This window comes from Amaranthus tricolor, chromosome 1 (assembly GCF_026212465.1).
Source record: "Amaranthus tricolor cultivar Red isolate AtriRed21 chromosome 1, ASM2621246v1, whole genome shotgun sequence".
Lineage (NCBI taxonomy): Eukaryota > Viridiplantae > Streptophyta > Magnoliopsida > Caryophyllales > Amaranthaceae > Amaranthus > Amaranthus tricolor.
Window position 1 is genome coordinate 4,754,374 of NC_080047.1, and position 22,763 is coordinate 4,777,136.

Here is a 22,763-nt window from a genome sequence, read left to right on the forward strand (position 1 = left end):
AGTTTGGACCAAGAGGGTCGAGCATTCACGTCGTGACTATAGCCTCACCATTGATCACTCACACTACTAGATACATGGATCACATGCATCCTGGTGATTGGGAGTGTTTGTCAATTTGCTGATCACTTTATAGTTGGGCTTGTTTGATCAACTGAAAATATTAACTGTTTTTATTGGCTTTTAAGCCAGCTGAAAAGCCAGTTGTTTATAGAAATGTTTGGTAAATTTAGATATTGATTGTTGTTTGTATTAGAGAAAAAGTGAATAAATAAGGCAAAAGCCAACTAAAAAAGCTAACTGAGGTAGTTCTTTTTATTTTAGCTTAAAAGCCAACTTTTCAGCTGACTTAAAAACCATTTTCCAATACTTTTTTTTATTAACAAATCAAAAGCCAAATAAAAAATTAAACAAAAAACTATTTACTAAACACCCCATTATCTTCACAGCTCTCTGAGTATCAACCTATAAATGGGTGATGGCATTGGTATTTGAAGCATTCATTTTGAAAGTGAGCATACGTTTTAGGTAGCCATACACTTTAGTAGAATAATTATAAATTTTAATATAAAAAAGATAAATAAATTATAAATATTAGTGATATTTTGTAAGTTTACGTTAATAATGATAATAAATAAATTTATTAGAAAAAACAAACACAAGTTACAACCCACGTCCAAGCAGTGAGACAGCACATAGCTATTACACCCAGGTTAGCATTATCATTACTGCTTTTATTATTAGCTTTTGCATGCAACTTTAGTCAATTAGTCATCATCCGCTTTACAAGAAAGGTGGCAACGGCGATTGCTAATTCTTAACACAATTACTTTTGTATAAGGTATTTTACGATATGAAGCGCCTAAATTACTTGTATTTTTGATTTATAATTAATTATTTCAAAATACTTGATTGATAATAATTAAATATGGGTTTAATATACAATTTTATCTCATTAAAATTATTATATATTATGTATAAACACTAGTTAAACAATGAATATTCTAGTATAATCTAATCATGATTGTGGATGAGGAACAATTACTAAATACTTACAGATTTTCATATAAATTTTTGACAATACACATTTTTCTTCTAATTGAGCAAAAATATGACAAATTTATTTATTTTTTTTTAAAAATGTTTTCTCATCATATATGACTTTTTATTCATTAAAAAATATTGAATAATTTGCCAGTTACATTTTAATGTTTAGGCCTTTTACAAACTACAACCACCAAAGTAACATTGTTTACAATATTCAGGTCAAATTACAAGATTTCGACCACTTAGGCAAACAATTTAACCACTAAAATGATCAGAATCTTGTGATTTGCCATGAATGCCGTAGACATTGATATTTTAACGATTTTTTTTTGCAAATGACCTAAATTTTAAAGTTATAATTCGTAAATAATTCAAAAATATAAGGACTAAAATTAAAAATCAAATCTTGTCTTAATTAGAGTACCACTTTTTAAAAAATATCATAAATTCAATTCTTACAAAACTTTTCCACTTTATTAGACAATCAAATTACTTTTAACTTGAGACACAATTAAATTAATAAAAATTCTATTTTTTTGACACTATTTATCGATCACAATTAATTTATATTTTACACTATTCATCGATCACAATTAATTTATATTTTATTCTTAATTTAGACGTCAAAAGACAGTCAAGTGGTATCTTATTTAATTCGTCTCAATGTAAATTTTATTAATATTAAATTTTTATAATTTTTAATTATATATGATTAGAAATATTTAAAATTTAATGTGTTAAAACTAAATAGGAAAATTTATTCACAATTAACATATGTACCAAGCTCATTAAAAAAAAAAAAAAAATGTACCAAGCTGGATGTGACGTTATTACAGTGATGATAAACCAACTCCCCAATTTAACAGAATTTCCCACCTTATTTTCATCTCTTTCTCTATCCTACGTGGCATTCTCTCCCAACTCAGCTTTCTTAATTAAACCCTCTCCATTTCTCCTACACCTTTTTAGAATCTGTAAAAATCAAATTATTTTCTCTTTCACTATTTATACATTTTCTGAGCTTTTCTTCTTCACAGTTCAATCACACAACATATTTTTTACTTTATCCTTTATCTCCATTAAATCTGTTTATTTAGAGATAAAGTTTTATCTCTTTCTTTCTTACACCCTTTTCTTCTTATCACAATTTCCCAGCCATTCTTTCCGTGACTTGATTGGCTTAATTATGAATTAAACAGAATCTTAAATCCCATATTTTATTCACTTCTATTCCTATTTTTCTTTTTAAATCAATTTTTTAATATATATACAACAAACATTCTGCATTATATAAAACAGAGTAAATAATCCAGACAAAGAAATACTTAGAACGTAATGTTGGACGGCATATTTCGCAGTAATTTCAGAACAAAATGGTATGTTATCCACAAAACTTCGAAACCCTTGTTTTCACGTTTTTTGTTCAAATGTTTCTAGAAGGTATTCGTGTTTTTTTTTTCCTGATGGGTAGTGGATGAATTTGATGGTTTTTTTGGGATATTTTTTGATGAGTAGTAGAAGAATTTGATGGGTTTTTGGCTATTTTCCGATGAGTAATAGAAAATTTGATGGGTTTTTGGCTATTTTCTGATGAGTTTTGGAAGAATTTGATATGTTTTTGTCTATTTTTTGATGAACAGTGAAAGAATGTGATGGGTTTTTATTTTTGTTGTATATTAATGTAGATTGGGTTTAGAAATTTATGATGATTTCTATAAGTAAATTGAATTTTTTTGATTGTTTGAATAATCTGATTCTGTTGGTGTTAAACAGCAAATCATTGTTAACTCGGATAAAAACTCGATTAGAGGTGATAAAGAAGAGACGTAATTCAATGCAGACATTTCTGAAGAAAGATATTGCGGAGCTTTTGAAAAGCAACCTGGATCGTAATGCTTATGGCAGGGTAATTCTTTTTTCATTCACATTAATTAATTTCTCCCTCTGTTTTCACGCCTTTACAATTTTTGATAATTTTGATTGATTAACTACATGAGTATTTTCTACCTTAATTCTACATTATAAGAATTATTTCTGTTTTTAAATAATTTTTTTGGTAATGTTTTTGGGTAATTTAATGCAAATTTCATAGAATTATTATTTCTAATTCCTTAAACTCATCTTTTCGGAGTGCACTGGCCTATTAAACTTTTGATCCAGTTGATTCACTAACGAATATCAAAAGCCTATGTCATGTGTTGGAATCTTAATGGTTCTAAATACAGTAAAAGCATGTAATATGTGCATGGCACCAGCTTGTTATATGTAATCTATTCTCGTAAAAACAAAGACATTTCTGATTGATCCATTTAAAAAAGTATAAGCATATCTACAGAAAGCTGGAGTTAGCTACTTTGCATTCATTTGGAATCATCTCGAATTTGCAAGTTTGGCATCTATGGTAATTTTTATCATGTCTTGCATAATTCATGTCCATCTTATATCTAAGTATGAATTACAACAAGTAAAGGTGATTTTGTTGGTGTCACATTTGAGTAATATGCAACATTTTTTATGTTGATGCAGGCTGAAGGGCTCTATAAGGAGTTAGTCCTGTCTTCATGCTATGAGTTTGTAGGACAATGTTGTGCTTCTATCGCCGAAAATCTCAAAGAAATGCACAAGCAAAGGTATATTATATCATTCCGTTTGTTACATCTACTCTCTTTTTGGCCATCCGATAAATTTACATCATTTTTAATTTCGACTATTGTTACACGTTTTCTCATTTAATTTTTATCTATAAATTTAAGAAATATTTTTATTTCATCCAATCAGTTAACTTATTTTTCATTTCATCCACACATTTTAAATATGAGTATCATCTTATTCTGCCTAAAACCAAACAAAAAGATAAATGAAGCAAATTTATGTAGCAATAATGAGTTTTGGTGTTTGCTATGCTAGCTGCATACTAATTTGGGAGCATTGATATGAATTAAGTTGGTACACTTACTTTTGAGATCATGTCCTTAACTAACCCTTAATCATTGTGATTGACAAGCAACTATTCCCTTCATTAAGGGGGCTTTATTCTTAAACTATGATTCATAACATGAAAATTCAGATTCATTAATACTTCTATATGATTAAAGTCAACTTATTTTTAATAGACTAATTTCACTATTGTTATTTGTTTAGTCAACTAGACGATTGAAGTTGTGGGTGGCATGCACTTATGTTTTTCTCCATTCTTTATTCATGAGCTCAATTGTGTTTATTCTGTTTTGACTCTTAATTAATTGACTAAAAAGAGAATATCTAATGTAATACTCCATCTAAATAATGTAGTGTAACATAAAACACAAAAAAAATTAGTTTTAAGATCTTGAGATAACAGGGTTATCCAAGGTCATATTATAGCATTTGATTTAAAATCCTATTAGTATTAAATTGTGTAATATATAGCATAGAAGAATTGTAGTTAAGCTGATTCAGTATACATGCCAAGTAGAAGTGTTTGATGGGTCGGCTCACATTTCAACGGGTCATTAGCCGGTTGGGTCATTAACGGGCCTTGGCGGGCCGGGCTGTGGCCATGCAATTATAGGAATTGATTGCGAAAAAAATTTACCACTTGTTTTTAATATTTTTATATGATATTATTATATACATAGGTGGGTCGACCCAATGAGCAATATAGTAGAATAAAAAACAATTTTATGAACTTTAAAAAATGGGTTGGATTTAAACGGGCTTTGACCCATCCTGGCCCGTTTAATACCTGACATAACAGGCCCGACCAGGCCCATTTAAAATTTGACCCGAACGGCCAGTTGAACACCTCTAATGCCTAGGTGCATGCTCAGCCAACCCTATACGAGTCCTGATTTTGCCTGTTGGCTTGTATTAATCTGCAGTGATTGCCCGGAGCAATGTAAAGTTGCAGTGGGATCATTGATATACGCTGCAGCTAGATTCGCTGATCTTCCTGAACTACGCGATCTGAGGAATCTATTCCATGACAAATACAGCAAAACAGTAGACCCATTTGCCAGTAAAGAGGTAATCATGATGGATTAATTATATGAACTATCAGCTATTCTTTAATCAATGTATACAATATCTTACCTTTGTGTATAAACTTATTGGTGATGTTTAATTAGTTCATGGAAAACTTAAAGTCAAGACCTCCTACAACAGAAATGAAGCTGCAATTAATGCAAGCACTAGCACAGGAATTCTCTGTCAAATGGGATTCCCAACTATTGGAGGAACAATTGCGAAATCCTAGCACTATTACTCATGTAAGTTCCCTCCACCAGCATTCAAACTTCTGTCAAGGAACGAATTCAACCGAAAAATTAAGTTCATAGTTGGAACACCTGGTTATGTTATATTACCAGCATTCAAACTTCTGGTTATGTTATGTTATAAGATTTGAACCCCTGACCTGAACTTCCGTCACATTGATTTCTGATACCATGTCAAGAAACTAACTCAACCAAATATTGGGGCCTTAGTCGTCGGCTTAAGAAGTTTCTTGGCGTGATATCAGAAGCACATGTTACGGGTTCAAATCTTATTCACTCTTTTTTTCAAGTGAAGACTTGTATTGCATCCACACGCCTAGCTCAAAAGACTCTCGTGTGAGATGGTGCGATAGAGTATACAACATATATATTGAGACCTCAATTGTCGGCATATGCTTTTCCTAACCTAATTTCTAACCAAATGCTAAAATTTTCCAGGAAGTTCCTGCTAATCCTACATCTGGAAATGGAGATAATGGAGGTGCTCACAATAATTTGCTAAAAAACCAGTCTACCTCAGTGCAAGAAAAAGGCAAACAGGTAGAAGTAGATAGACAGATCAATGAAGAACAGACTCATACAACTAGAACAAGAAGGCGCAACTCATGTTCGGAATTGAAAGAAAATATTGCCGAGGAATCACAGTATTTAAGCAGCATACAGGAAGAAACAAGGCCAGAAAACAACACTCCTTATAGAAAGCCGTTTACCAATCGAATCGTCCCTGCACCATATATCAGAACCAATAACAATAACACGAACGAAGAAAACGATTCATCAGGTAAAGCTAAACCGATACCAAAACCAAGATCAGTCAGAACGAAGTTCTTAAACCCGTCAGCAAGCACCAATGCAACCAGCAGTACTGAACAGGAGATTGATCCAAGGCAAAATTTAAGTGCTCGAGACTCACAAGCAAGGCCTAGACATGATCTTTTAAGCGACGATGAAGAAATTATTGCTTACTTTGGTAGAAAAACAGCAGTAGAAACTGGTGTTAGTGTAAAAAAAGATGGAAGTGAAACTCCAAAGTTGTTGGAGTTGCCTCCACCACCAGGTAAAAGAAGATATTTGTTTTGTGAATCTCAATCAGCATCTCCTGTTACGAAACCTGAAAGTCTCAGAAGGTCAGAAAAAAGTAGTTTTGTTTCGCCTGATCAGCCGCAATTTGAGGCAATTAAAGCTCCGATTCGACATGGAAGATCAAAGACGACGTTTGTGAATGATGGGCATCAAGTGCATACTAGGATGCCTGATTTTGATAAATTGGCAGAAAGGATTTCTAGTCTGAAAAATGTGTGAGATACTTCATATTGTAGGAAAGATGATTTTGGTCTTTCCATTTAAAGGAACATTAATCAATCTTGTTACATTTATGGGAAAAAGGGTGAGTAAGAATAGAAATTGTGGGAAGTTATTTTTGAATTATTTCTCTATAGCTTGTTTTTCTTATCATTTTGGAAAAATTGTTCTAAATAATTCCATATATTGTCCATCTGTTGTGAATAATTCCTACTATTGATTATTTTTAAATAATTCAACCTTTGTATATTTTTTGCCGACAACACCCCTTACCCTTTCAACCGGCTAGCGGTACGTATTACATGTTACACTTATTTCTTTTTCTTCTTTATGTTTCTTCGTTGGTCTACCCTTACTCTTCTTTGGTGCGTGGTAATTACCTATGATAGCTAGTCAAAATATGATAAGGATGCAGTCAGCAAAAAACATAAAAGGTTAAATTACTTAAAGATAATCAATAATAGGGTTTATTCACAAAAAATGGGCAATAAATGGAATTATTTAGGATAATTTTTCCTATTATTACTTGGGTGCTGAATTGGTAAATTCTCCATGTGATTTATATACTTTATTGGAAATTCCATGGAGATGAGTATTCTTTGGAATGTTTATTTTACATTGTTCTTATGCATCATGCACAGTTTATTATAGTTGTGGCATTTGCAATGGAGAGTATATGTATCTAGCAGAAATTGGTGATCACTTTAGCAAATATCTTTATAAATAACACAAAAAAACATCAAAGAATTTGTTTTACACTTATTAGTCGGATATTTTCACTCAGAGTGACGATGAGTAGGATCTTGCACAAGTAGCATTGTTGCTGACTGATTTGGAAGATGTCCTCTACAGCATCACTAGTACACTCACATTATTAACATTCGCTTGTATGAGAAGTTTCCTAATTGTTGTCTTTCCCATCACTATTCGTTAAATACAGTTCACAATGACATGATGGTAACATAAATCTTTATCTAGATAGACACTTGAACTACTACTATACTAGTATGTATTTGCAAATATATATAAATGTTACGTATACATACATAATTTATATTAACACCTTTAATATATGAATTATGCCATCCATTAGAGACCTCTTTATTGGTATATCAATACATGTTCACTAACTAGAGTTTAGAAATTGCTCATACATCCTTTTTTTATATCACAAATCTACATATATTTGTATCAATATTTACCAAAGTGTAATACATGAAATTGGTAATATACATAGGTTTAGTATAATATTTTGATATGAAGGTTTAGTATATTATACTTTATTATGGATTTGTTTGGTATATATATAGAGAAAGTGTGTCAAAAAAAAAAAAAAAATTTAAAGCCAATAAAAAACATTTATAGTAGTTTTTATTTTGGATTAATAGTCAGTTTTTCAGCTAATTAAAAACTATATACCAAATACTTTTGTAACTGTTTGATTAATTAAAAAAGACAAAACCCAAAAGCCAATAAAAAAACTAATGAAAAATAATTCATTTACCAAACACACCCAACCAAGACAAAACCAAAAAGCTAATACTTTGAGTAGGGATTTAACCAAACATATATATTCATTAACTAAGTTAATAACTAATAAAAAAAACAATAATATCAGCTGATTAAATAAGTCAATTAAACTTAATTGTTGAACACCTCTATACCTTACTTTACTTCGATTACTTGTACAAGAATTGCATACATATATTAATTCTCAAGTTGTATGATTTACTTGTACTAGGATGAGTATATAGTATGTGTTCTTCCACTACAAACAAAACTTAAGAAAATAATGTTCCTCAAAGATTAGACAAACCCACTTTCCTCCCCTATTTCCTTTCCTTTCCTTTCTTCTCTTACACTTCACCTCTCAATAACTAAGAATTACCATCAACATTCAACAATGGAGTCCATGAAACTAAACCCACAACCCCTCCTTCCACCTCCTCCACCCTATCCTCAACTCCAACCACAACCCCCTACTCAAAACTACATCGTTTTACCCCTCCCACTCCCCTTCAACTTCTCCTTCTCCAACTACAACCCAACTTTACTCAAAAAACTCTTCAAAATCTTCTTCCTCCTCCTAATCTTATCCTCAATCCTCTTCTTACTCTGGCCGTCAGATCCCAACGTGAAGATCGCACGATTGAAATTGCGCCACGTGAAAATCCACACTCGTCATCGTGTGGCTGTAGACATATCATTGGATGCTAAAGTGAGAATAACTAACAAGGCCATGTACTCAATGGATTACTCAGGTCTTAATGTGCAGGTGGGGTATAGAGGGAAGCCTTTAGGTCACGTGGTATCAGGTGGAGGTCACGTGAGTGCTAAAGGTGTATCTTATAAAGAAGTTAGAGTTGAATTTAATGGAGTGGAAGTTAGTGAGTTGATTCATTTGTTGGAAGATTTGGCATCTGGTTTTATTACTTTTGATACAGTTTCTCAAGTTGATGGTTTCTTTAGCTTCTTCTTCTTTCGAGTTCCCTATAAGGTTAGTTGTTGTTCGATATACTATCAGTTTAAACTTTTAGTTAGTTAGCTTGTTAGTTTTAGTCATATTTTAATATTTAAATATTTGCAGGAAAGAAAGTATTTTATTGTGCTACATGCCTACATCTAAGAGGAATTTAAGGGTTTTTTATTGTTTAAAATACATCCACGTAAAATTATCAATAATAAAATCAATTTTTTAAATATTGTTTATAATCATTTTTTAAGTTTCTTTGTAAGTTAAACAATAATTAGTAACAAAGATTAATTAGGCTTATTTTTATGCAATCATATAGGTAAGTGGATTTAAAAATAAATAATAGTTGAGTTTATTTTTTATGGATCGAGCAAATATTAATTTATTTTTGATGATTTCTCCATATAAATATATGTTGATTTTGATTTAATATTTCTTTTTACCTTATAAAATGATAAGAAGATCAAATTTCATATCACAAAAAAAAAAAAAAAAAAGAAAAGAAAAATTTTGCAATTGAAGCAAGACCTTAATTATTAAATGAGCTACCATTGAAGCAGGGTAACATACACTAACATATAAAGTATTGACGATTTAAAATATCAATTAGTATTGACGATTTAAAATATCAATTTTAATTAATATATTCGAATTTGTCTACCATATCATCTCGTTACTGTTAGTAAATCATCGTAATTCATAAACTGTAGCTACAAGACATGCAATATACCTTAAGAAAACGAGTTGTATATGTAGGGAGAAATAAGGATATATTTGAATGAACTAAATACGAAGGTATTTCTTTTAATATGTATCAGGGTAAGATATCATGTGAGATACTTGTGAACGTGAAGCATCAGAAAATCACTGGACAGAATTGCTACCGCGACCTGGTAACAACTACCCCGATAAATTTTTTAATAACTTTTTTTAAAAAATCATTTATATATATATTACCACAGTTTATAATCGAATATCGAACAAGATTACAGGATTGAATTCGGTTAAAAATAATCTATTAGTTAATTTTGTATGATTTGTGTGCAGTCGAAGGAGAAGGATAAGGAATAGTTTGACGGGAAAAGAAAGCATGTTAAGAGAAGAAATACTGATGTTTAAGTGCATAGCTATTATAGTGAAAGTATGTTATAGCTTAAACAGAAGTTCATACGTAAATATATTACAAAAATGTGGGCCTACCCATGAAGGCATTTGATTATGTAAATTAAATTATGGATGAATTAAAAAGAAGGTGTATTTGTATGTATACTCCAAGCCAGTCCAAGGATCATGAAAACATGATTTCATATCAATGGAAGTATTTTAAAAGAGATCAACAATTTTTATTGCGCATATGGAAGTTACAAAAATGTCCAATTAAAAATTATGTCCATCTATTACTTTCCGATCAGGGAAGTCATGCCAAAATTTGGGTCTCCAAAAGTCAATATTTTGATGATGAGTATCCACCACCAATTTTGTTTAAGGGTAGCAAACAAATTACATACTCTAATTAATTTTAGTGAATCTACGTGTATTTCATTTCAAAAAGAAAAAAATTTAGGTGAATTTTGAAAATTATCAATAAATTAATCACTTCAAATTTAGTCATCCACATGATTTAATTAGGAGTGACTTAAGGCATAGGATAATCAATCCTATGATTTTTCATTCACTAATCCTTTGATAAGTAATCAATATAGTAACTCACTTATATTGAATATTTAGGCCCGTTTTTGAATTTTTAGTGATCTAGGAGCGAGATTAGAAATAAGGGTTTTTATCTTCCTTTTAAATATTATAAAGCAAATTAAAATTTCAATTTCAAATATGAAAATGAAAGCCTCAAAGAGGTTTAACAATGAAAAACAAACGAAAAATTTAATGCAAAGATGAACACAAGTGTATATGAGGTAGCTTGGATACCTCCTCCTCAAATGTAGTTTATTATATTAAATTCAACAATTACAAGTATAACAAACCTCCCCTTCTCTTGAAAACAATCTCTCAAGATCACAAATACTTAAGCAAAGTAAGAACACTCTCAAGTTTCTAACAATGCTATAGCCCTCTCAATATGTGTGTTTTTGTGGTGAAAATTACTATGAGTGATGGATCCTATTTATAGGTAAGGTATTCATCACTCTTAGTATTCCCTCATAGATCACCATAAACTCACATGTAACATTCCAATTAACCTCCTAATTAACTATGACAATAAACATTACAATAAATAATAGAGTAATGCACCACATTATTCTATAGTCACTACAAATTCTGACAAAAAACAGGATCCAATGTAGTTTGCTGGACTTCCGCTCGACCGAACCACTACCTCGCTCGGTCGAGCGAGCTTCCAGTGAAGCTACTGACTTGCTCTAAACATTCTGCTCGACCAAGCCAACACCGCTCGACCGGTCGAGCTAGGCTCTGCTCGATCGAGTGGCTGGTCGAGCCACTCACAGTCTGTTTCTTTATTTGTTGCTTTAATCAAGTAACTCTCATCAACCGTTCCAAACCTTAAACCACCCATATCTGACACATTTTGATCGACCCTCTTCAAAGTACAAGACAAAGCATGTTCGATTATATGTTTAAAATTAACGTCATCATTAAGATTATTGGCACTTACTTTAACAAAATATATTAGAAATGAAAGAGTTTTCATTCATTTTTGAGAAAACACGTATAAATATTTCTCATTTAATGTAATTGTCAGACAATAAATTCCTTCGCCAATAAAATTCCACCGCCAATCTTACATCTTTATCTTTTTAATTTTCATATATTTAAATTTAAACTTTCTGAAATAAGGGCCATGGGCCTCTTCCCACCTGCCCTTGGCCAGATACGAGCCGACGAACATTACAATTAATAACTAACTTATATATCTAGCAGAAAACATAAACAACTATTAAATGGTTAAACAAGTCATTAGAACGCTAAAGATGTTCAAAACAGACTAAATGAATTTAAAATTTTGTAAAAATCAATATGGACACAAAATCCGATTTTAAACCGATTCAAAACACATGGGCTGAAATGGATTCATCGACACAAATGAATACCTCTATAACCAACAAACAATGAACTAGCAAATAACTAAACAATCCCAAGATCAAAACAAAAATAGATCAGAACACCAGAAGTGCAAAACAAATAAAGTTACTATTCCAATTTCCACATTCACAACAAATGGTACAAACAATAAGACACACTTTACAATTCATTCTTTTACTATATGTGGCATGCAATCCTGATCAAGCTAAGACGATTTAGCATGATGACTAGCCCACTTATAGTGAGCACGATGATTTCTACACCTAAAAGATCCCGGATGGCTCGTGGGGGAACATACACATTGTTTCTCTCCTCCACCGTTTCCGGCCAAAGGCACTTCCCGTTGCACCACGGCTATCTCCGGGGACCGCCATTCGCCTCGGCTAGCTCGGTTGCTCCGCAAATTAATGGTTTCATGAGCAACCCAAGTCACATTGACAATTGGGTAGCACATATTTAAGTTTGGATGGTAGAATGACAAAAAAAAATAGTATAGAAGTAATATTTAGTTTCATGGGTGTGTTTTTGGAGATAGTATCCTATATTTTTTAATTTGGACCATTTGATTTTTATATGAAATTGGAATAATATATGGAGGGGATAAATTCCCAAGAATCCAGGATTTAGTGTATTTCCTGTACCATATGATGTGGGTGATGAACACTTGGCCAGCAAAATAGATTCTAGAATTGGGTCTAATTAATGGTGACTTGCAATTTTATTTTAATTTGCAACTTGACTTAAAAAAAATAAATGAAGTATAAATAAACAAAAGATATTAATTAGAGGAGATCTATATAAAAAAATAGTGATAAGGCTATTATTGAAATTTATTTATGATAAGCTTTTTTTAGGAATAAATAAACTCAGCAAAATATATAGTTTTAAAAATAAGTTTGTGTGAAAATCGTTGTCTAATATAACGACTTCAACTTAAGTAACATTATTATCTATAATAACTCCTAAAAGAGTGGCTTTTAAGATTTAAAATAAAGAAAACACTTTTTTTTTCTGAAAAAGAATAACTTAAAATGAAATTTTTTATAAAGAAAACATACTTTTAAAAAATCAATATTGTAGCAAATAGGATTTGAACTTGTGCAAGACATCTATGGTCTATTCTTAGACCAAAGGCATTGATGGTAAGGCCTAAGCGTTATGTCTCTTCATAAGTCAATATTCCTATTACGTACCTATAAATTAAAGGAAAGTTAGTATAAACCTTTTGTAATTAAAAAACTTAATCTGAATCAAATTCAACACCCTTTTTAACCTCGATATTTCTATGCACCTCGTAAAAAATAATAAAAATTTATAATAGAAAATTATATATTAAGACAAATCTAACATGATTTCATGTGAATATACTATCAGCAAATCTCTTGTGAGACGGCCGCATACGTGTGACCACTCACAAGTCCAACCAATAATTTTGAAGTTGCCATTTTAAAGCTTGTATTAGACATTTTGGATCTTGAGATGGACATTTAAAGTCTTGAAATTGATATTTTACAATTGGAGTAGATAAGTAAAAAATAAAATTAAGGGTTGGAGTAGAGGTTTTAAGAGTTAGAATTGGCATTTTAAGTGGTGGAATAGGTGTTTTAAAGGTTGAAGTCGATAGCTAAAAAATTAAATTAAGTCTCTGAAAAAGGAAGATTCAGGCTTGGTGTAGGGGTTTTAAGTAAAATTTGGCCTTTTAAGTATTGAAATAGGTTTTTTAAGACTTAAATTCGACATGTATAAAATTTTTTTTGGTCTCATGCATGTTGCTGCCTCATACAAGTTTTTATGATATACTAATCTTCTATATATATATATATATATATATATATATATATATATATATATATATATATATATATATATATATATATATATAAATAATCTTATTTATTTTCTCTCTCCATAAGTGAATTCAAAATGGAAATAATTATAATATTAAAGAGCAAAGAAAATATTTATCATTTATTATTTAAAAAAAATAATAATAACTGATACATAATAAACAAACAATACAAGCTTTTCATTTGAATTGAAACTCAACTTTTTAGTGGTCTTAAAACTCATTGACAAACAAGTTTTTTGACACTTTAAACAATTAAATTATAAAAGCCAAAAACAATAACCAACAACCTCGCTAAAAAGTTCAATTATTAAACATTCCAAGAATTATCTATACAGACACAAGCATGGTATTTTGGTACCTGGTCGGCACAACCTATGCCAAGTCAATATGATACAAATGAATTTCATGTATGATTTATATTTGGAAAAATTATTTGGTCTATTTGTAAAAAATTATTTTTTGTGTTTTTTTTTTCAAAAATTATCTAATCTAATATAATTCTCTGCAAATGACTATCACTTAACGGAAAATGTTAGTTGATCGTTAAGTTTGAGGGTTTGACCAATTTGAGAGGTTAAGTGTCTATGTGGCAGTATCTCAATGGTCCTCATATTTTTAAATTATTAAAAATTAAAACAAATAAATTAACAAAATAAAAATACCCATCATAACGATTTTTTTCAGAAAACAGACATCGCGATTATCCTTATGGGATAACTCTTTCGAAAATCTGGTCGAAACAAGTACTTATTCACCTATTTTCCGATATGTAAACCAAAAAGATATTTAACGTCGTTTTTAGCCCATCATAATGATATTTTTTTCAAGGAACAGACGTCGCGATTATCCTTATGTGGTAACTCATTCGAAAATCCGGTCGAAACAAGTACTTATTTTCCAATACGTAAACCGAAAAGATATTTAATGTCGTCTTTACCCATCATAATGATATTTTTTCAAAAAACGCACGTCGCGATTATCCCTATGGAATAACTCTTTCGAAAATCCAGTCGAAACAAGTACTTATTCGTCCATTTTCTGATACGTAACCTGAAATGATATTTAACGTTGTTTTTACACATCATAATGATACTTTTTTCAAAAAAGGATGTCGCAATTACTCCTATGGGATATCTCTTTCGAAAATCTGGTCGAAATAAATACCTATTTAAAAATACGAGGACCAATGAGATACTGCCATATAGACAACTTAACCTCTCAAATTGATCAAACCCTCAAACTTAACGGTCAATTAACATTTTTCATTAAGTGATAGTCATTTATTAGTATGCACCTTGGCCGAAGGAGACATTTTGTAAGAAAATTATTCAATAAACAATGAGTCAATGAGTAATGAGAATGAATCAGCACAATTATTTTAACATTTTAAAATATCACTCTTTCCGTCCATCTCTTGTATATTTATTATTGAAAATAATATTTTTTTTATATAAAATTATGTTTTCTTAAAATTATTACGTATTTGATTAATTGTTATTCAATTATGAATATCATATGACAATTCTATTAATGAATTATTAGATATTCTTTTTTTTAAAAAAAAACTTTTAGAAACAAAATTCAAAGAGACAAAAATTTACATACTTTTTTTTTTCTTTTTTTTTCCTAAAAATATAAATTTAATACTTAATAATAAGAATAATTTGCGAATTACAACTTTAAAATTTAGCACATTTACGAATTACAGCGACCAAAGTATCAAAGTTTACATGTTCAAGCCAAAATACATAATTCCGACCATTTAGGTGATTGGGATTTTAGGTTAAGTGGTCGGAATTCTGTATTTTTGACCTGAACTTATAAACTTTAATACTTTAATAGCTGTAATTCGCAAAAGTGCTAAATTTAAGGCTGTAATTACAAATAATAATAATAATAATAATAATAATCATGGTATCCCATAAACTTCCGAGTCACTGCCCCATGTTTGGGAATTGGCATATTAGAATTTGACAAATACCAAAAGCAACCCCATCCGCATACATTCATATATACTTAATTAGCTTGTTGTTACATTTTCACTTTAATCATCATCAGCATCATATCATATCATGTATATGTCCAGCTAATACCAGCAACCTTTCTCTGCGTCCAACTCGATCCTCCTCTTCTTAATTCACACCATTAATCTCAAAAATTCCCTCAAAAACCTTCATTAATCAATTAATTAATCCCCAATTAAATCCATCCACATAAATAAAATAAATGAAATAGAAGTAATAATATATAATAATAATAATAATATAATGGAGAGGCAATCATCCTATTCATATGACTCATCAAACAAAAACAAGATTCAGACCATATCTCTGCTTAAAAGCTTCTCAGAACACCCTTATGGCCGCTTCGATAAGCCGCTTCTCCAGCAACTCAGGGAAACGGTGGCGCGATCATCATCAACATCATCATCATCATCATCGTCATCAAGATCTTCTAAAATACAGGCATTTTTCAGGAAAATAACAAGGAAGTTTAGGAAAGAAAAGAAAGCATTTGGTTCAGGAAATCATTCAGAAGTTGTAATAGTTCCTTATAATTCTTATACGTATTCCAAGAATTTTGATGATAAAGAGTTGGTTTTAAGTGAGCCTGATAATTTGTGTAGATCATTCTCTGCTCGATTCGCTGTTTCATCGTCTGGAATGCTTAAAAGAGTTCAATCTGTAAGATAAAACCTAAGTACTCTGTATTTTATATTAGGAAAAATTATCGAATAATACAAACTTTAACAATAAAGGTAAATTATTGCGTGGTTAAACAAAAATATTAATACGAAAACACTACTAAATTAGTATTATTTATTGTTAATTAAAAATTAGTATAATCATAGAGAAATTGACAAAGGTTGGTATTACTCAATATTATGGAGTTTTAAGTATATATTAATACTAAAATGAAATTTATCTTTTTTTTTCTTTCTATTTTTGTGCTTTTAATCAAAAGTTGGTTTAATAATAGAGAAATTAATAAAAATTTGTATTACTCAATATGATGGAGTTTTAATATATTAATACTTAAATGAAATTCATCATTTTTTTCTTTTTATTTTCTGCTTTTTTATTTTTTCAATACCATATATTGTACAATTTTAATGGTACACGATATGATTATGAATTAATTAATACAAGTTGAGATTCTAGATAATCTGAATACACAAAGAAAAACAACATATTTATGTAAATGACTATTAAAATAATTTTATCTATTTATTATATAGTTGACTCAATGAGATTGTGTTGTTAGATGATAATAATGAAAAATTTGCAAAATAATAGTATTATATACATTTAATTATGAAAGTTTTATCATTATTAGAATGACATATACATGAAGTTTCATGAAATTTAATAATAATAATAATAATAATAATAATAATATTAAATTAATAATAATAATAATAATAATAATAATAATAATAATAATAATAATAATAATAATAATAATATTATTATTATTATTATTATTATTATTATTATTATTATTATTATTTAATAGCAATAGTTCACTTAATTGATAATATTCTTGAACATATGGCAAGCTTCTTGCAAATATCGTTCTACCTAGTAAATGATCATCATTTTTGAATTTGAAAAGGCTATAATATCGTCCCAAAACATCAACAATAACAAGCTTTTTTGTTATGACCATTCTTCATACTACTCTTTTCGTTACATAATTGTTGGCTTTGTATGGAATTTTATATGTACGAATAAAGAAATTTAAAGTATAATTTTACATGAGCATAAAAAAGTTAAAATGTATTTATAAATAATATTGTTAACTTCGTCACAATTTATAGAATTTTAATATTTTGAGCGACTATATTTTATACTCCTAAAATTTTATGAAATATATTGACAAATATAGAGATTCGAGTTATCTTTGTGTAAAAAGTCAATGTAAACAATAAAATGAAACGTATTAAGTATATGGAGGAAAAATTTGATAGAAAAGTGAGTAAGGTGAGCAAATATGTAAAATGACTATCTTTTTCATTGCCAAAAATTGATTACATCAATGGGTATTTATAGTGATTAAGTCTTACTTTTTCTAGCAAATTCTATTATAATATCTTAGATGTTTTTAATTTTTAATTATTTTTTCTTAGGAACTTCTATTATAATATTTTAGATATTTTTATTTTTTAATTCTTTAGTTTAGATACTTTTATGTTTAATATTTTTAAAATCCTAGATTTTTCTAGATTATTTTAATACTCCCCTTAATCTTAAAAATCTTAAACTCTGAGTTGTCTTCTGAATTCGATGAATCTATCAGTTGATATGGGTATTGTGAAAATGTTTTCGAGCTGCTCCCCTGTCTTGCAGAACTGTAGTTCGATCTCTTTCTTGTCTACCAACTCACGAATGTAATGATGTCGTATCTCCATGTGTTTTGATCTGCTACGAAACACTGGATTCTTCGTCATTGCTATTGTTGACATATTGTCGCAGAACATTGTAATTGGTGTTTCTTGCTTATGTTGTAGATCGATCAATATCTTTCTAAGTCGGACTGCTTCACATGCTACACTTGTTGCTACAATGTACTCTGAATCTGTTGATGATAAAGCTACTGTTGCTTGCTTTTTTTATGACCATGAGACCACCTTCGTTCCAAGCTAAAATATGTACCCGCTTGTGCTTTTTCTATCATCCACGCTTCCAGCCTAGTCACTATTCGTGTATCCTGTGAGCTTGAAATCTTCTTCAGTCTCGTACGTGATCCTATAGCTCTTCGTTCCCTTAATGTATTTGAGAATCCTCTTTGCTGCTATTAGATGATCCTTGCTCGGTTCACTCATAAACCTGGATACGATGCTGACAGCGTTGACTATATCTGGCCTTGTATGTGTGAGATAAATGAGAGAACCAACTAAGCTTCGATACATTCCTCCGTCGACTTTTTTTTGCCATCGTACTTTCATAACTTATCATTGATTGCCATTGGTGTAACCAGCGGTTTACACTTACTCATGTTGAATTTTTTGAGAAGGTCTTCTGAATACTTCTCTTGTGATAGAAATATTCTTTCTGGGCTTTGTTTGATTTGTATGCCAAGGAAGTATTTCATTGTACCAAGGTTTGTCATCTCGTACTCCTTCATTATAGCCTTTTTAAATTCTTCGATTATTGTTGAATGTGTGTCTGTATAGATTAGATCATCCACGTACAGGCATAAAATGAGAAAATTGTTACCTTGCGTCTTGATGTATAGTGAAGGTTCACTCGTACTCTTAATGAAACCGTGCTGGAGAATATAATTATCGATATTGTTGTTCCACGCTCGAGGTGCTTGTTTGAGTCCGTAGAGAGCTTTTCGAAGGCGGTATACTTTATCTTCTTGGCCTTTGATAACGTATCCCTGCGGTTGCTCGACGTACACTTCTTCATCGAGTTCTCCATTTAGAAATGCTGATTTGACATCGAGCTGAAAGACTGGTAGTTGATGTTGTGCTGCTAGTGCTAGGACTGTTCTGATTGTCTCCATGTGGACAACTGGTGCATATATTTCATTGAAGTCGATTTCCGGTTGTTGTGCATATCCTCTTGCAACAAGCCTTGCTTTGTACTTGTTGATGGAGCCATCATCATTATGCTTCATCTTATAGACCCACTTGAGTCCGATGACTTTCTTGTCTTGTGGCTTGTGTACAAGCTCCCATTTGTGATTCTTCTCGATCATTTTAATTTCTTCGTTCATTGCCTTGATTCATGTTGCTTCTTGTGGTGCTTCTTGAAATGTTTGTGGCTCACTAGAGAAGAGAGCCATCATTGCTTGGTCACAATGGTAATCTTGTAACCATGATGGTGGTTTCCGATCCCGTGTTGATTTTCGGGCTTCTTGATGTTGAGGAGTCGAGCATGATGTTTGGCTTCCTGAGCTTGGGGATGATCTTGTACTTCCAGGTGTGCTTGGACTCCAAGATGATGGGTTTGCTGGTTTGTATGCTCCGTCTTCTTCACTTGGATCTCTTGAGAGAGTATCTCCTTCACGAGCTTCAATTTCTTTTTTCTTTCACATTCATTCAGCTGCTTCGTCGAAAATTACGTCTCTTGAAATGATTAATTCTTTGAATTCGGGCTTGTAGAGGCGATATGCTTTTGTTTCATGACTGTATCCAATAAATATGCATTTTTCTCCCTTCTCATCGAGCTTTTCTCGATTCTCCTTCGGGATGTGGGCATAAGCTACGCACCCGAACACTTTGAGGTGCTATACTCTTGGCTTTCTCTTGTGTCAAGCTTCATATGGTGTTAAATCCTTAACTGCTTTTGTGGAAGATCTGTTGAGGATATATACTACCGTGTGAACAGCTTCGGCCCAGTATCTTTTAGGTAGATTTTTACCCTGCATGCTGCGGGCCATCTCCACTATAATACGATTTTTCCTTTTTGAGACTCCATTTTGTTGAGGTGTGCGTCTTGCTGTAAGTTCTCTTTTAATTGCATGAAGTGGGAAAATAAATTTATGATAGAAACAAATTTTACATTTGTTGTTCTCAAATTTAAGCATATTGCCTTTTTTTTAATTAATTGGCCTATACTTAATAAATTTCGTGCAAGCCCGGGAATATAGAAAACTTCATAAATTAATTTTGATAGCCATTTTTTGTTTTAAAGGCAATTGTCTCTTTTCCAGTGACATCTTCTTTTTTTACCATCGCCAAGTGTGATGTGTGTTGTAACATTTTCGTCAATAGTGACAAAATAATTTTAGTATCGCCAGTCAAAAGTAAATAATTATTATTTTCGGAATAGTTTGCTTCTTCTTTTTATCGGTACCAACAATCTTTTTCAAGGTGAGTGTGTTTTTTACCCCTCTTACATTTATAACGACAATCATTAGTATTGTGGTTAGTTTTCTTACATAATTTACAATAAGGGCCAGTTTGATTATTTACTCGACTCTTTTGATTTTTAAAATTTCCTCTCCCCTGTTACGATTATATGATGTTTCTCCTTTATCATAATTTTTGCCATGACCATTTTTATTTTCACTATTAGAAAATTTTAGTTTAGCTTGAAAAGTTTGTTCTAGTGGTTATTCGTTAAATCTTTTTAATCTATCTTGATATGCAAGTAGTGATCCCATTAGTTCGGTATACTTAATTGAGATAAATTTTTCTTATTAACCTCTTCTATTGTCGTGGCAATAATATTATATTTTTGTGGGAGACTCCTTAATATTTTTTGAATCACATCTTCATCTTCTATTTTTTATCACCAATCGATCCTATTTGATAGACGATATTAGTGACTCGGTCAAAGAATGAATGCAATATTTCATTTTCTGCTATTAGCAAATTATCAAATTCTCTCTATAGAGATTGGAGTTTAAAAAGAATTACCTCTCTTCGAAGCCTTTGTATTTTGTTTCCAGGATCCTCCAAGCCTCTGTAGCTGTGTTCGCGGGCAGGATCGTTGTAAGTATTGCCTCGTCGATGATATAATAGGGACAGGACATAGTTATCCCTTATCCTATTTTGTTTATATTGTTTTATTTTTGTTTCATCCCAATATCACTTTTTGGTGTCATCTTTGGGTGGTTGCTCATAACTTTCTTGTAATAATTCTCATAAATCTTGGGAGATAAACATTGACCTAATTTGCGTGGCGCATTGTTCATATTTTTCTCTTTTAAATGTGGGAACCCAATTAACTTGGGAATAATTAATGGTTGAGGTCATTTTTTTTTATTTTGTGGTTAGAGGTTTATTTTATTGTGGAGTATGAAAAATAGGTTGATGTGTTTAGGGTGTTTGGAGGTCTTGGGAGTAATTAATTGATTTATTTGGAGAGGAAGGTGAGCACATATGTAAAATGACTATCTTTTTCACTGCCAAAAATTGATTATATGAATGAGTATTTATAGTAATTAAGTCTTACTTTTTCTATTATAATATTATAGATTTTTTATTTTTTAATTACTTTTTTCTAGGAACTTCTATTATAATATCTTAAATTTTTTTATTGTTTAATTCTTTAGTTTAGATATTTTTATGTTTAACATTTTTAAAATCCTAGATTTTTCAAGATTATTTTAATTGTATATACTTAGGTCTCGTGAGGTCCTTCGCAAGCCATTTATACGTGAAATTAATATAATCCTTTTAATTAATAATGAGATTTTTTTAACATATCACTAATGAATTTGAGACTAATTAAACATATGCTTTTCGAACCGAAATGTGTCAATTTTTATGTTTGACGTGTTCATTTCAATTCATTGATGTTAATCTCCTCTAGTAGGAAACTTAAAAACCATATTTTTGTAGCATAAATAATTATATAAAATGATCTTATCGAAAAATTCACATAGGTTGAATAACTGATCTCATACATATTATGAGTCTCACCATGATACGGTCTTTTAACTTTTCTAGTGCAGAGTAAGAAGATGATCATTGACAAGTCAAATCTAAGGGCAACAAGATATATTTTTTTCTATTGTTATTTGGTTTGCTGATTCCACAAGATAATTAACATATCCATAATCAATTATTAATTATTATTAATTATTAATTAATAAACAAATTATTTTGCAATTAAAAATTCATTGAAGTGGTTGTGTTTGGAATAACTAGTTGGATCATTAAAGTCAAACATTCTCATCCTAGAAACCATCATTTAAAGTCAAACATTCTCATCCTAGAAGCCAGAAGGAGTTGCTATTTTGGACTTCAATAAAATAACATTTATTTTATGTTTTTGATAATATTAATTAATTTTTTAAAAGTAAATATTAAGAGAAGTCAAGA

The 22,763-nt window shown here is 30.5% G+C and overlaps 2 protein-coding genes across 4 annotated transcripts; both read left to right on the forward strand.

Annotated features, from left to right (window-relative positions):
- The first annotated feature begins 2,070 nt into the window (after nt 1–2,070).
- LOC130814037 (uncharacterized) lies at nt 2,071–6,846 on the forward strand. Of its 2 annotated transcripts, XM_057680023.1 has the most exons (7): nt 2,071–2,420; nt 2,818–2,950; nt 3,380–3,445; nt 3,571–3,674; nt 4,905–5,049; nt 5,151–5,291; nt 5,736–6,846. In XM_057680023.1, the coding sequence occupies exons 1-7, from the start codon at nt 2,380–2,382 to the stop codon at nt 6,597–6,599; spliced, it is 1,494 nt and encodes a 497-aa protein (XP_057536006.1). In that variant the 5' UTR covers nt 2,071–2,379; the 3' UTR covers nt 6,600–6,846. The 2 variants fall into 2 exon arrangements, with proteins under 2 accessions (XP_057536006.1, XP_057536014.1); XM_057680031.1 differs by lacking the exon at nt 3,380–3,445 and having other exon boundaries at nt 2,072–2,420.
- Nucleotides 6,847–8,312: 1,466 nt separating this feature from the next.
- Nucleotides 8,313–10,409, forward strand: LOC130814046 (uncharacterized). Of its 2 annotated transcripts, XM_057680046.1 has the most exons (3): nt 8,313–9,096; nt 9,891–9,965; nt 10,120–10,409. In XM_057680046.1, the coding sequence occupies exons 1-3, from the start codon at nt 8,503–8,505 to the stop codon at nt 10,141–10,143; spliced, it is 693 nt and encodes a 230-aa protein (XP_057536029.1). In that variant the 5' UTR covers nt 8,313–8,502; the 3' UTR covers nt 10,144–10,409. The 2 variants fall into 2 exon arrangements, with proteins under 2 accessions (XP_057536029.1, XP_057536022.1); XM_057680039.1 differs by having other exon boundaries at nt 9,891–10,409.
- Nucleotides 10,410–22,763: the final 12,354 nt, after the last annotated feature.